Source organism: Macaca fascicularis, chromosome 15, assembly GCF_037993035.2.
Source record: "Macaca fascicularis isolate 582-1 chromosome 15, T2T-MFA8v1.1".
NCBI classification, from domain to species: domain Eukaryota; kingdom Metazoa; phylum Chordata; class Mammalia; order Primates; family Cercopithecidae; genus Macaca; species Macaca fascicularis.
This window is the reverse complement of record NC_088389.1, coordinates 77,975,352-77,991,605: the sequence shown is the minus strand read 5'-3', so window position 1 is coordinate 77,991,605 and position 16,254 is coordinate 77,975,352. Positions and strand designations below refer to the sequence as shown.

Below are 16,254 nucleotides of genomic sequence, written 5' to 3'. Positions count from 1 at the left end.
TATAGGTCTTCCTGCTTTCTTTTGATTAATATTAGCATAGTGTCTTTTTCTGTCCATTTACATTTTATCTGTATGTGTCTTTACATTAAAGTAGATTTCTTGTAGACAACATGTAGTTGGGTCTCAGTTTTTTATCTACTTTGACAATCTTAATTTGCTTCCAAAATGATTATTGATATATTTTGATTAATATCTTCTATATTTGTTACTTTTTTTTGTTTGTTGCTCATTTTCTTTGTTCTGCTTTTGTATTCTCTTTTTGTCCCTTTGGTTTCAATTGAACATTTTGTATGATTTTTTTATCTTTTGTTAGCATATCAGTTATGTTTCTCTTTTTACTTTTTAAGTGGTTGCCATACAGTATGCAATATATATTTACAACTAATCTATGTCTACTTGCAAACAACACTATACCACTTCACAGGTGGTGTAAATACTTTATAATAACAAATAATCCTAATTTTGCCTCTCATTCCTTGTATCATTGCTATCATTCATTTCACTTATACATAAGCATATGTGATCATATACATGACTACTATTATTATTTTTTAACAAGCTGTTATCTGTTAGATTAATTAAGAATAGGAAAATAAAAGCTTTTATTTCATGTTCACTTATCCCTCCTCTGATGCCTTCCTTTCTTTATCTAGATCTGAGCTTCTGATCTCTATAATGTGCTTACTACCTAAAAAAACTTTAAACATTTCCTGCAAGGGAAATGTACGGGTAATAAATTTTCTCAATTTTTGCTTGTCTGAGCAAGGCTTTATTTCTTCTTTATTTTTGAAGGATCATTTTCTGGGGTACAGAATCCTAGGTTGGTCGTTTTGCTCTCTCAGCACTTTATTTCACTCTCTTCTCTTCTTGCTTGCATGTTTTCTGGTAGAAAGGTGGATATAAAACTTATCTTTGCTTCTCTATAGGTAAGGTATGTTTCCTTCTGGCTTTTTTCAGAATTTAAAAAAATCATTGCTTTTATGTAGTTTAAATGCAATATCCACATACCTATAGGTTTTTGGCATTTATCCTACTTGGTGTTGTCTGAGCCTCCTATAACTGAGCTTTGATGTCTGACATTAATTTGGGAAAATCTCAAGATGATTTCAAATATTTCTTCAATTTTTTTCTCCCTTATTTGTCTGGAATTCCTATTATGTGTATGTTATAACTTTTGTAGTTGTTCCACAGTTCTTAGATATTCTGTTTTCTTTGCTTCATTCTTTTTCCTCTTCACTTTTTAGTTTTAGAGGTTTCCATTGAGATATCCTCAATATCAGAGATTCTCTCCTCAGTTGTGTCCAGTCTGTTAATAAGCGCATTAAAAGCATTCTTCATTTCTGTTACCATGCTTTTCATCTCTAGCATTTATTTTTTGCAGGGGAATCTTTGATTTTTCTATCTTTCTGCTTACATTGTTCATTTGTTCTTGCATATTGTCTCTATTATCTGTTATGGCCTTTACCACATTAATCACGGTTATTTTTAATTCAGAGTCTGTTAATTAATTCCAGCATCCCTGCCATATCCTTACTTGGTTCTGATAGTTGCTCTGTCTCTTTAAACTATGTATTTTACCTTTTAGTCTTCCTTGTAGTTGTCTCTTGATAACCAGACATACATATTAGGTAAAAGGAAATAAAGTAAATAGGTCTTTAGTAATGTAGCGGTAAGGTGGTCGAGGAGTAGAGTCATTCCGTAACCCTATAATTAGGTCTCAATCTCATAGTGAGCCTAGAACTTTCACAAGTGTTTCCCAGGATTTGGATTTTTTTCTCTTTTTCACTTCCTTAAGTGGGATAGGATGGCTGGAATGGGCTAGAGTTGTCTATTTCCCTTCACCCACTTAGAAGGCTACAGGATCTTGGAGATGGGTATTTCTTTCCTCCAGGCTGGTTAGGTGCTGATAAAACTATTAGGTTAGGCTCTCTTGTATAGTTTCTTTTTTCTGGTGGCAGACCTTGTTAAGAATAGAATGCTGTTATATTTCAAAATGTTTTTCCCCTCCCCCTGCTGTGATCACAAGGTGAGTTTTTTTTCTGATATTCACTATGAGAACTGATTGAGCTTCTGGAGCTAAAACTCATAGAGCTAAAACTCATAGAGCTTCTGGAGCTAAAACCCTCCCTATGACTGGGTCCACCTAGAGTTTTAAATTCTCAATCTTGTCCATTCTTAGCCTCTAGCCATTCATCAACTATCATTCAGGTTTTTCTGCCCCAGCACTGGTTACTATGGTGGTTTCTGTCTGTGGGTTTCTACTTTGGTAAGCTGTGATTGTCTCTGTAGCTGCCTGTCTGTCTCTCCAACTTTGAGAGCAGCACTTTGCTCTGTGACCTCATTTTCTTTTACAGATCTCATAACAGTTGTTGGTTTTATAGTTTGTTTAGCTTTTTAGTTGTTGTTAAGATGGAGTAGTGACTTCCAACTTCCTTACAGGCTGGACTAGAAACCTTCGCTTTCCGTATTTTGAAGTGTATTTTGATTTGTGTTAATTGTTGATACTTCTTTAACTACATGGTTGCTAAACTAAGTAATTTTCAATGCTATGGAGAGCTAGCTGTTTAATGTAATCTGTGATAAATTTCCTTGGAAAGTATTATATCCTCTTATTTTTAAAAACTTTTGGATTTTTTTCTTTGTCTTTTCTTAAAGTGAAATTCTCCCATGTTACTTTTAGAAGAATCATAGATCCAAGTTTGATTTGGGGTTGGCCTGACACACCAGGAGCGGTTCTGCAGAATGACAATCTTGTTTAGGCTTCTCTAAAACTGAAGTGGCCTCTCTCTTTGCTCCTTTTTACAGGGGACAAGCGGTGGTCATTTCAGATCAGCTAGGGCTTCTCCAAGCTCAAGTGGCTATCCTCTTTTGTTCTGATGTATACCTACTTCTCATCCTGAGGTTAACTTGGCTCCTGTTGCAGAGGAAGCTGAAGGTGAATGACAGTTTCCTTCCCTGAAATTTGCTGCCAGTCTTGTTATCCTTGGCGTTTCTAACTCTGACATGACACTCTCACCTAAATTGGCTGATGCTGATTTGTCCCTGGATGAGAATGGCAATCTGGCTTCATTATTTTCTCCATTCTTGTGCACATGCAAATTTGCCTGTTTCTGCTGCTGCTACCCAACCATATTTCTGCCTCAGCATTAGGTAATGAGTTCTCTCTTCATTTTTATTTCAGAGAAAACTTTTTCAGACCTATTGGCAGCTGTATTGTAAATAAAAGCTTTAGTTCTACATTCTTTCTTCTTTTTTTCAAGTGATAATCATTTGATTCTTTTTACCTAATAAATTAATTTTGTTTTCCTGCCTCCTTTAAATTTTTCCCTAGAAAAGTACATATGCTGTAACCAATCATTTAAAATATAAGAAGTGTATTTGCCTTTTTCTTTCAGTGTCGTCTTTATTTTAAAAAACATATTTGGTGTGAAGTACAAGGAATAATGTTAGCATCTGTGCAATATGAAACAATTAGATGAACATTGTGAATAATAGTGGGGAGAAGTGGTATCTGTGCTTCTTACACATTCGCCCTAGAAAACACTGTGAAAAGTATGGTTTGCTATATTTTAGATACTCCATAATTACCATGTGGATGTGAGTTGTTATGGTAACTGGGTTTCTCCCCTTCTATTAAATAACAGAATAAATGGTTACTTGAGATGTGACTGAATTGTCAGCTTTCAAGCTAATGTTATCCTGATTGGAAACAGTGGAGAGGTAAGAGAGAAGGAGGGAGAGAGGGAAGGAAGGAGGAAACGTTGGGGAGAGAATATTAAATTTCCAGAAAACACCTGGAAAGAGATGATTGTCATTTTACTTTAAAAAGTGTCCTCCCTTCTCTTCTCGTCACTATCTGTCAGAGGAACAGGTCTAACAGTAATTTTGTCCCAACAAGATGACTATCGATGGAATACTGAAGCCCGTTATTTCTTGTATATAAATAATGGGATATTGAGTGGCTTTTGGGGTCTCTAATACCAGTTGCAACTGGTTTTTCTTCTGGGAATGTGGAAACTGTGTGTGTGTGTGTGTGTGTGTGTGTGTGTGTGTGTCATAAAGCTAAATGTGGTGGTTCAGTATTCATCTGTGTGTCTGTGTAGCAGTTGAAGTTAAATACTTTTATTTTGATAATAATGTTTACATATGGCAAGCATGAAAAATGCCTTTATAAGATTGGGGTTTTAAAATTAATAGCAAATACTTAGTTTACTTGTCAGTTTTTACATGCTACTCTTCCAATCCCATTCTGGTTTGACAATCAAAGAACGCCATCGAAGTTTGTTACCTGATTTATAGTATTTAATGAAGGGCTCTTATATTTCTTGTAGATGGAATAATCATATTCGTTAAGATCACTCAAGAGGCGGAATGCAATACCAAATTTTTGGACAAAGTATTCTGAACTGTAAATTAACTAATTAGATGGATATGTAGTCCCTTGTAGTAAAACATGTATGAGGAAACATGATTACCTTTTCATTTTCTCTCCCATCATTCCCCTACAATTGCGAATTATGTGTCTAAGCAGAACATTTCCTGTTGTGATAGTATTTCAAGTATACTTAATTAAAGCTTACATCATACAGATTTAAAAGTTTACAGAATTTCAGTATATAAAAATTATAATATCTGCTTTAAAATTTTACCATGTCATTCAATATGTTTTCATCTGGAATTAAACCTTTCCTGGCTAGAACATTTTAGACTTGCTTTTGTAAAATCTCAAAAAACTAGCTTCTCAACAACTCTGTGTCTATTTAAAATAAGTTTTAAATGTTGTGTTTCCAGAATGATTAAAACTTGAACACCATAATTTTCTGCAAACACTTGCTTGTGATAGTATGATTTTCACATAACAAGAATTTGTCTTAAAGAGAATGCTATGTATTTAATTCTGTTAAACTCAGCAGGTACTTAATTGAACACTTATGTGCGAGACACTGTTATGGGTACCATGGGAGGGATTCCAGCATGAATAGAACATGACCTCTGCTCCTTAGGATTGCATGAGATTAAGATCTAAAGACAGAATCTGTGGAGTGTTGTGGGAGAGGCACATATGTACTGGAAATATGGAGATGAGAAAAATTATTTTGGTAAGTAGAAACGAGAGGAAAATGGGTCATTCAAGGCAGAGGAAGCAGTGAGTGCAAAGATCCTGTAAAGTATAAGACAAGCTTGGGGACTGGTTCATAATTCAATGCAGCCAGAATATAGGTTTTGTAAAAGAGAGGAGCAAGACTTCAGGTGGAGAAATTGGTTGAAGGTCTTGGCCAGCAGTTATTTCTTCAAGTAATTCTAAAAGACTTTGAACATTATACAAAAGAGTTTGGACTTTATTCTTTAATGAGCCATCAGAGGTTTTGGAAAGTTCTGAGTTAATGTATTAATAGTAAGAGCAGCACCATTGGGGATGTGTTAGGACAAAGAAAGGTTTTAAGCTGTTAAGAGATCAGTTACTAGATCATGTTAATCTAGGCAGGAATCAGATAGGACTAAACCAAATAAAGGAAAAAGTTGGGACATATATATTAAGTATTTCAGAAGTGGACTCAAGAATTGAGTCTCAAGGCAAGGGAGACTCCCAAGATAAATCAGAAATTTCAAACCTGGGTAACTGGAACATCGATAGATAATATTTGACGGGAACAGGAAAGATAAGAGGAAGGGTGGATTTTGAATGATGATGACAAAGAAGGGTGCAAAGTCTAATAGATGGTGAGAGGTGAAAGTTTGAGAAGTACATGTTCTAAAACTTGTGATTTTTTTAAACTAGGTATTTTAAATTCTATATTTATTTGGGTATAATATGAATACACTAGAGTTCTCCCATTTTACTGTCTAGTTCTATGATTTTTGGTAAGTGCACACATTCCTCCAACCAGCACTATGGTCAAGATGAGAGTAGTTCTACCACCCTCAAACATTTCCCCATGCTCCTTTGTAGTCAGCCCCTTTCACCACCTCCATCTCCTGACAACCTCAAATGACTAAGAGGACTGAACTCCAGGTCCTAGCCTATCCTCACTTCATCGGGACAAATTTTGCTTCAGCTTTTTGTCTTATATATTGGCATTTTACTTTATATTGAATTTGGGATAGGGTAGAAGAATTACATAGTTAAATGTTTGAAAATCATCATTCTTCTCTGTTACTGATAAAGCTCTTTCTGAGCTGCCTTTATCTCTTTCCTGGATTGTTGATGTGGCCTCTGAGTAGGTTTTCTTGTGTTGACCTTTGCTATCTTTAGTCTATTTTCAACAGAGCAGTCAGCATTGTCCTTTTACAATATAAATTAGATCATGTAATTCTTTTTCTCAAAAACTTATAATGGCCCTCTCCTCAGTAAGAATAAAAGCAAGTCCTGAACAGTGCCCTAGAAGGCCCTGAATTCTCTGGGTCCCCATTAATTCACGAACTTTTTCTCTTTCTACTCTGTGTTTTGCTCATTTTGTCTATTGTATTTAGACTGGCCTCTTTTCTCTTTCTCAAACAGGTCAGTTGTGTGCTTGCCCAGGACCTTTGCCTTGCCATTATCTTTAAATTGAGGTGTCATTCACATAACATAAAACAAACCATTTTAAAGTGTGCAATTCACTGGCATTTAGTACATATACAATGTTGTACAACTATCACCTCTATTTGGAAATGTTAGTTCCGAAACATTTCATCTCTTCCAAATGAGACCATGTCCCCATGAAGCATCCACTTTCTATTCCCTCCTCCTTTCTTCCTGTCTCCCTTCCCCTCTTCCCCTGGCAGCTACTAATCTACCTTCTGTCTCTATGGCTTTACCTATTCTGGATATTTCATATAAGTGACATCATATAACACGTAACCATTTGTGCCTGATTTCTTTCACTTTGGCATAATGTTTTCAAGGTTCAGCCATAGTGTATCAGTACTTCATTCTTTTTATGACCAAATAATATTTCATTATATACATATTGCATATTTTATTCTTCTAGTTTTCCATTGATGGACATTTGGATTGTTTCTACCTTTTGGCTATTGTGAAAGTGCTGCTATGAACACTGATGTACATGGATTTGTTTGAATACCTGTTTTCAGTTGTTTTGGGTGTATACCTAGGTGTGGAATTGCTCAGTCATATGGTATTTCTATGTTTAGCTTTCTGAGGAACCACTAAAGTGTTTTCCATACCAGCTGAACCATTTTTTATTCCCATTAGCACTTACTTTGGTCTTTACATCCTCACCTCCTCCAAGTTTTTGCCCATACTTTACCTTCTCTACAAGATCTACTCTAACCACCCTATTTAACTCTATAACCTGCTCCTATCCCTGCCCTCACCTCATTAGCATTCTTCCCTCCCATGTATATATTCCTATTGTGGTCTCTTCTTTGGGCACATGTGTAACGTTTCATTATAACTCACTGCCTCTTACGCGTTGAAACTTGACTTTTATTCTTCCCTAAGCCATAGGACCGTGCATCTCAATTCTCCATCAGATAGCTGTCATTGCAAGAGTATGTGTAGTTACTTATATAAAAAAAAAATTCCACACATTCATTAAAGCTGAGTGATACAGTGATCGAGAACCCTACTTTATCATCTGCTGAATAACTAGGTTGCAACTTCATGATTTGAACTTATTTTGTTGGTTGGATTTTTTTCAAAGGCTTCTCACAAGTATAGCAAATTGGACATAATTGTCATACTTTATAAATGCTAATTGAATTTATTTTTCACCCTAGTAACATTAACCTAAAATATAGGTGATATGGATTACTATACAGTATATTAAATTGAAATAGCATTCTAAAATATGTTTTTGTTAAAAATGGTCAGGGGAGTCCTTTTAGCTTGTGACACAATGGCACTTTAAGGGCATGACTTTCTTCAAGCTGTTTCTCTAAAGTCTCTCTTCATTAAGAGAAAAAGCAAAAGCAAGAAAATGCATTTTTAAAGAGATTTGTGCACAGCTGACTCCATAGAACAGTAAAACTAGGGTATAATCCCATAAAACATGGGGAGTTCAGGCTGGCGTCTAGGCTGAAGCATTCTACTGTGCTCCTGTACCCACCTTCAGCTATGGTTGAAGCAGCAGGAAGAGGATTAGCTTTAACCTTGAGTTTATAACCTCCTTTTAAATAGGTTTCCTGGCATGAATGTTTTCATGTTTAGAGGCTGAACATTTGATATGCTCATTTTCATTTACATTTTTTCCATAATCCTTTCCTTTTTAAAACTCAAGTTTAAAAAGCAATTGTGAGACCATTGTCTTCCCCGCAAATTGCTCTTTTGCCAATTTGCTGAGGCTAAGGGTATTCTCAGTAGTACAATGATTCTGTGGGTTATTTGGCAAAAATTTAAAAATATTTTAAGCTTGTAAAGTAAGAGAGAAACGTTTTGGTTGTGGTGATTGAGTATTGTTTCTGTTAAATCCAGGTGTCAAAATAGGACTTGAAGATAATTATTATATTTTATGAAAAGGGAACAGAACTGATAGGAAAAAAGTTAAAGAAAACTGCCCACATTTTGGAGATAAAGAGCAGAGCCAAAACCTGATCAACGCCTCCCCAACTGGAAATAGAACCTAGGTTGTAGTTTGCCACCTGAATAACAGGAGAAGAAGCAGGAGCTGGAGGACTCATTCCTTCAAGGATTTTTGTTGACTTGTTGACAAGGCTCCCCTCACCCTGCTCGTTGTAGTACTTATTCAGGAAAAGTCCTGTCTTTATAATTACTTTTAAGTTCATCTCATGGCTGAGTATCTGTTTCATACTGTATGAGATCAATTTTTTAAAAACCGCAATGCCATTAGAAGTAATAGATAGCAGTCGGAATTAATCTCTTTGTTTTCTTTATTCCCATGGATTCTTCCTATTTGTGTCCATTTCTGGGTCTCTCACTGGTGGAAAAGTCTCTGCAGACACAGATAATCTTCTCATCTTTCCACACTACCTTGTATATAGTAGGACCTCGCTAAGACTGGGATTAAAGAACATACTAGAGGCCGTGGGAACCAACTGTATTCAGAGAGACTATTATCTTCTTATCTTCCCTGTCACAAGGCACTGGAGAATATTAATCCTTATAATACAATAAAATGTCCTTAAACAGTAGTTATCATGATTCTGGTGTAATTACATACAGATTTGTTTTCTCTCTCTCTCTCTCTCTAGTCTGTAGGACACAGACTAAAGTTTTAGTTGTTTGACTTTTGATGTGTTACAGGAATCTTGAAATATGATGCACTGTGACTGTTTTTCTTGATTGATCTTTCTTTAACAGAAGCAGACCTTGGGAAGATTTGTTGCAAGAGAGCCTTGTACTAATAGGTAGAAACAGAAATGACTATGAAAACCAGATGTTTTGTCTGGGCTTCTATTGAGAAACAGGGTTTCCATGTTGGCATATATAATTTTTCTCTTGTTTACCCACACTGATTAAAGGCCATTGATCTAGTGGTGTGCACAATTGCTGTGTGCAGTACTCATTTGCATGCTCTTACCACTGTGGTTTCTATACAACATGATATTTCTGTTGGCAATATAAGTTTATTACTTCAGAATGGTCATATTGGAAATCCAGGATATGAGCAATATTTATTTTTATTTAAAATTACTAGGGGGATTTGTTAGACAATGCCTAGTTTCCTGACATTGGCAAGAGGCCTTGAAATTAGAGTTTCCCCCTAATTTTCAAGGGTAGATTTGTATTACATGTACATTTTAACTTGTTATTATTGTAGGATTTTATTTGCTTCGATTTACAAAATTCTATGCTTACTCTATTTTGTCTTCACAAGACTCTAAACTCTTCTCCTTAGGAATATCCAAAAGATATTATTTGTGGTTCTGATCCTAGACTGATTTGGTTTGTTTTCAGAATCTAAACCACTTAAAGAAAATAAAGAACTGATGATACAGTTATAATTTTATTCTGTTTTAATACTGTGTAGTCTAACATGCTGTGGTACATTTTTCCCACAGGTTCATATCCAGCTTTCAGAGTGGCACCGTGCGATTTTTCTTCCACAGGCCTGGCTTGCATACATGAGTCGAGCTTATCATGCCATTTTACAGGTAATGAAACCACAGGATAGGTTTGCTTTGGCGAAATGTCTCCTTATCTCACGTTTTACTGGAAATGTGTATTTAATATAAAAGCAGTTGGAAAAACAGCACTACCAAAAATGTAATGGTTGTTTTTGCTCATAAAAGAATGTGAGGCATATATATATATATTTATTTATTTATTTTGCATTGCTGCACTTAAAATTAAACAGCGATGCCCCCCAAATCCGTGTCTCCCATCCAGAACTCCCTCCTGAGCGCTACTCTCCTCCATCCTGCTGCCTTCTGGACATCCTCGCTTGGCTGCCCCACAGCACCTGACTTGAGTGCATCGCAAACTGAGCTCATCGTCTTCCATTATACCAGTACTTCCTCAAGCTGGACTTGCTTACATCTCCAGCCTGATCTCTTAAACCTTCCCCCAGATTTATATGTTTCAGTCTTGTTAAATTTCTTTGTTTTCCTAAACTCAGTATGTCTTTCATAACCTCTTAGCTTTTACACACACTATTCTTTCTGTCTCTGACCCTGCCATTCCCTCTTTACCCACGTAATTTCTACTTGTTCTTTACCTACCCAATTTCTACTTGTTCTCTAGATCAATTTATCTGGTCAGGCACTGTGTGCCTTACTTCTCTCGCCTTGGATTATATGCCCTTCTTGTGTACTTGCTTAGTATCTGAGCTTCCCTTTTTGAAGCCCTTATCATGTTAGTTATTTGGCGAGGACCTCCAGTTGTCTCTATGCTCCTAAGGGCAGGAGGTCTGTTGTCTCTGGCCCTGACATAAGTGTCTAGACATACTAGGTGCTCATTAAATGAATGAGATATTCTCAATTTGAGTTTATTTGATCCAATAATATTATAAGTTATAGTTCGTTAATTTTTAAAATTAGAAATAATTTTTAATCAGTTGGGGAATATACAGTTAACAATATAAGAAAACAACCAGCTTAATTGTTTTTCCTAGCTTAAAATTGATTATTAAGGATAATAGGAAAAATCCGATGCTACTTAAGTAATTTATGTCCCAGAATAAGATTTCCGTGGAGGGTTAGAAGTGCGGTATTGTGGTTAGAGATAACAGCTCTCCTATAAAATGAGGTGAGGGAGTGAGGGGGGCATAGGATAGGTTGAGATGAATGACTGTCTGGGCAATGGTGTTCTAATCGCAAAACCTTTTTGCAACCCATCTTATGGATCCTAGAACTCGTAAAACACTAATGTATCTTCAGAGATTCTGATTCATTAGAAGTGAATAGGGGACCAGGAATCTCCGTGTTCTACAAGCTGCCAGGTGATTTAAATCCACATAGTCTACCAGCCAAACTTTGAGCAAATGGTTTTAGAAGATCCTCTAAATGTACTGTAATCTGCATTTTAAAGATGTTCCTTTGGAATCATCATTTTCTTTTGCTTATTGTTTCCTTACTCAATTTTTATCTTCAGCAGCATCTGGGCACCCAGCATGTTTTGGATAAATGCATGAGTGAATGAATGAATGACTCATGTCTCTATATTTCTTTAACAGCCAATTACAGTTTTTAGTCAGGAAGCATGAGACTGCAAGTCAGAGTATGCACTTTTTCTCACATTCATTTTTCCCCAAGTAATGTTGAGTTTTTTCTTCACCAAACTATGGAACATGTTTTATTGGGGAGGTCCCATGCTGGGTGTGTGGGACACTGAGGGCACTCCTTCCTCACAATGAGCTCCCAGCCCATTGGTGGAGGCTAACATGCCCAATAGCAATTCCAGTACAATATCTTTGGTACATTAATAAAGGATATTCAAAATGCTATGGGCACCTGGAGAAAGGGATGAAGAGCTCCTCCTCCTGCAGAATGAACTGAGAATTCTATTTAGCTCTTAGTGTAAGAAAGGCTAAATTGAATAGGATTATAGTATAATTCTGCAGATGACTTGCAATTGATTAAAAAAAAAAAAGCCGTGATTTTTTTTTTTTAATAAGGGCTATGGTTTGTTGAGTAACTAGTGTGTGTCTAATACTTAACATATATTATTTCAATTAATCTGTACAGAACCCCTTTGAAGTGGATGTTATTAACCCCATGTATAATAGGATTATAGACGGGGAAGCAGGGTTAGCTAGGAAAGCAAAGCAAACAGTTCAGGAACCCAACAGGCACTAAATGAAAATACAGGAACTTAACCTGGATTTGTCTGACTCCAGAGCCTTAGCCTTTTCCACTGTGCCATGTATCTTCCCTAACACTGTCATTAATTGTTATAATAAATAATGCAAGTTTGTTTAATGTTTTAAAGGGCAGATCTATTTGATCTATGAAAAACCTGTCGATTTTTCATGATTTTTAGCAATGCAGGTCAATTATTCTGCTATTAAGGTGATGGTTGGTATCTTTATTTATCATTTAAAATCCCTTAACTTTGGATTTCTAGTAAGTCCAGTTCCATTGAGAGTTGGTGACAAAAGAAGAGAAAGTGAAAGGATGGATTAAAATGAGATTTGCAGTATTATTTAAAAGTACAGCAGTGTGTTTTAGGCTATCACTATTACTTGAAAGTACACTGATGCATTTACGCTTAAACAAGTTTTTTAAATGAGTCCACACACTTAAATAGAGTTTATGGTATCTTGGAATAATTGGAGCAACTGCCAGACTCCTTGTCTATATCAAGAATTTCTGTCCTAGAAGACACTTTTTCTGTACAGGAATTACAGTTACTTCCATCTGGTGCTAGACATATTTTTTAGCATTAAACTAGAGGATCATTTCGAGGAGCGATGTTTTATTCAGTTAAGCCTAGGAAACCCACTAAAAGGTGCATTCTCCATTACTTCCTGGAGGCTAATTAGGATGTAAGTCTGAGATCTGAACACTACTTGTAGCTTCTGCTTAGATGTCTGCTTCAAGCCTTACCTAATTTTTCCGTAGGAACCTGGGGTTTTTAACTATAAGCATATCAAAGTGGTTGACATGGAGAGGTATTTAGATTTCTTCCCATTAAGATGAAAAATGCAGATAAAAGCTGACTGACAGTACAGAGGCCATTTTGGTTAGGAGCCCTCTACAGTCTTTATCTTGTTACCCTTCTGGGATGCTGTGGAGGTTAAGGTCTCCAGCCTTTGTGAAAAGGGCTCTTTGGAATTGTAAATATGATCTCAAACAGGAGAGAGGTATGAAAGCAAATTAACTGTAGGCGTTTTTTCCTGAATTGGCCGTCTAGTTGCCAAATAATCTGAAATCAGAGCCCAGATCAGGAACTGCAGCTTCTAATAAGTTACTCTATGACAGCTTATACTTTTTTTCCTTTTTTGTGTGTGTATGTTTGTTTTGTTTTAAATGTATAGGAAGCTAGGTGAAATTACTTACTATAATCAACAAGTTCTTATGGTATAGGCTAAAGATTAAAAATCAGAGGGGATAGCTAGATTAATCATTGGAATCTACAGGCAATCCAAAAATCCTCAATTCAGGTGATCACTGTAGCCATTTTGCTCCCAATAAGTTTTTCTCAAAAATGTTAGTCAGAAAAGCAGAGATAACTGAGATGAATGCTGCTGGATCTCTCTATTACCAGTACATCAAGAATTGGAAGGCAACATGAATCTGAGTAAATAGCCCAACATAGATTGGCTGGCAGGGATTAATGAGGGAGACATTCCAGAAAAGGAGATGGAAAAGAACAGACTCAGAGAAAGAAAAAACATGAAAACGACTTAGTCACAATAGAATGGTTGTGCTGGTTTGTGACTTCAGGGAAGATTAAAATGGTAGGCCTTCTTAAGAAGGTGCATGTATTCTAGTTTTCTTGTGTTTTGTTTATTTTTAAACAAATTTTAACCTTTTAATTTCTTGTTCCTTGCCTTTTTTGGAAAAGCATTATAGGAAATGTTTTAGGGGTAAGGAGGCATAATTTAAGAAGCATAACTGAGACAGGCAATAAAAATTGTTTTATACTTTGTTTTGCCTGGACTCCTGGGAGACCAATATTAATATCTTGCTAGTTTCCAAGAAGCAAACAGGAGAATGAAAGGGACAGAATTCTATCTTTGAAAGTATGGGATATGATTGAAGCAAACAAACTATGAAGGATGTGAATAGAGTGTCCGTTACATCTCAGAGTGCCTGAACTGGCAAGCCCCAGGGTATGGTGAGTTGGGAGTTGTGCTAAATACGCAAACTCCGTAGATTGATAAATAGTCTTTGACCTCACAGGGTGAGTAACTGTGAGAAGTACTAGGACATATAACTTTATAGTCTGGATATTAGATTTTTGGGAACCTCTTACTCCATGAGATTATACAGGTAAAAATATGGATTATTTCAGGAAATATTTAGATAAATTCATGAAAGATGGTTTTGTAAGAAAATAAGAGGGGGGTAGAGATCTTTGGTTATTGACAACAAATCTAATAACGGTAGCTATTATTTGTTATCAGGCACTATGCTAAATAGGCACTTTTTTATATTATTTAATGTCATGCTTTAATACCATGAGATATTTGTTCGCCACATTTTACAAATGAGGTAACTGAAGCTTAGAGAAGTGAAGTAACTTGTCTGAGTTTACACAGCCAGTAAGTGTAAATGGCATTAGGCCAAGGCATTCTGAGCCTATGTCCTTAACTCTTCAATGTGTATCACTTTTCTAAGTATGGAGAGATATATACTTTTCTTCTATAGACTATATCTTAGAACTCTAAAATCAATAAGAAAAAGACAGCTAATAGAAAAATGGACAGAATAGAAAAATCCTCATAGTTAAGTAAGATGTGAAAAGATGCCCAATCTCACTAGTAAATAATGAAATAACATTAAAACCATAGTGAAGACCATTTCATATCCACCAAAATGGTAAAAATTAAAAGCCTGACAGTTCTGATTGCTGGTGAGAATATGAAGTAACCAGAACTCTTGTTTACTGCTTGTGAGATGTAAACTGGCACATCTACTTCTGCTAATGGTTGGGCATTACACTGCTGAATTCTTGTCCAAGTTAGGGCCCATCAACAAATCAATATTTTAATCACATTTAGATAACGTAATTGGTGATGGAGTAGAAGGGGAAGCATCTGATTAAAATAATTCTGAGTAAAAAAATGGAAAAGATAATACATATTTAAAGGCCTTGGACTTGAACAATGTTAGCAATATTTTTTTCACATGGTAGAATTTGGGAATTATGGTATCTATTTTTATAAGTTCACTCAAGAAATAGAATTGTGATGTGGAGCTGTTGGAGAATAAATTATGTTGTATCTTACCTGAATCTTAAGTGTTACGTGCTTTATCTAGCTTGTTTTCTATGTTTCTGTTGTAATACTGGTGTATGTCCCTCAATCTTGGTATATTTTGGTGTTAGCTAAAATTATCAGTTGCTAACAAAGGCAGATCACTAGCATGTAGGAGATTTTTTAAATGGGGCCTCTGAAATTCAAATTTGATTCAGTAAGTATCCCAAAATGAAATTCTCTGCACTAAATTTGCCAAACATACAACTTCTCTAGGATTTTACCTCTTTGGTGAATGTAGAAATACCTGAGCATTGATGTGATGATTTCTCCTCACACATTCTTTTTCATAATCTAATATCCTATCCTGAACACTTAAGGCCAAATGGGAAATGATATATCTGTGTTTTCCAAAGAAATTTTAAAATCACTTCAGCCATCGAGTTTGCATGCTGATTTATGCTGTGATTTTTGCAGGGAAGACTAGGAGAGCTGGAGTTGCAGTTAAAACATGGAAAAGAAGAACCTGAGGAGGTGCAGTACAAAAAGAGCACAGCCTGGCTCTGGTAAGGGTTCGTGTTCGGCTGCCCATTATTTGTCATGGGAAGTGAGCTATGAGGGGAAAGGTAACTACTTTGAAGGCTTTAAGATTAGTAGGTTTAACTTCTATATAAGCCTGAAGGGGAAATGACAGAAGAGCTGATAGATGTATTCCCTAGATAGAAGATGGAGAGCTTTATTTATAAATTATACATACACACACACACGCACACACACACACACGTGCACACACACACATTCTAAAACAATGTGGAAACAGTTTGCTTTTTCCCTTTTCCACCTGTAACTGGTATTTTATATGCTTTTGAATGAAAAATTCTGTTTTTCCCACTCTGTTCATTGCTTTCCTACCTCACATGTAGTCAAGGATTACTTTTCCCCTCTTCTGCTCCCATTTTCCCCAAGACATAATTATTAGGAGCAACTTTAC

At 36.0% G+C, this 16,254-nt stretch overlaps 1 protein-coding gene across 6 annotated transcripts in view; it reads left to right on the top strand.

The window, feature by feature from the left end:
* Nucleotides 1-16,254, top strand: part of FOCAD (focadhesin) — a 318,797-nt gene that overhangs the window by 220,152 nt on the left and 82,391 nt on the right. For all 6 annotated transcript variants that reach the window (XR_012424668.1, XM_065530469.2, XM_065530470.2 and 3 more), the window contains 2 exons: nucleotides 9,964-10,056; nucleotides 15,741-15,829. Coding sequence is in view for 5 of the 6 variants with exons in the window: in XM_065530469.2 (XP_065386541.1) it covers nucleotides 9,964-10,056; nucleotides 15,741-15,829 (182 nt within the window). In the remaining variant the exon portion in view is untranslated. The remainder of the gene's footprint in view (nucleotides 1-9,963; nucleotides 10,057-15,740; nucleotides 15,830-16,254) is intronic.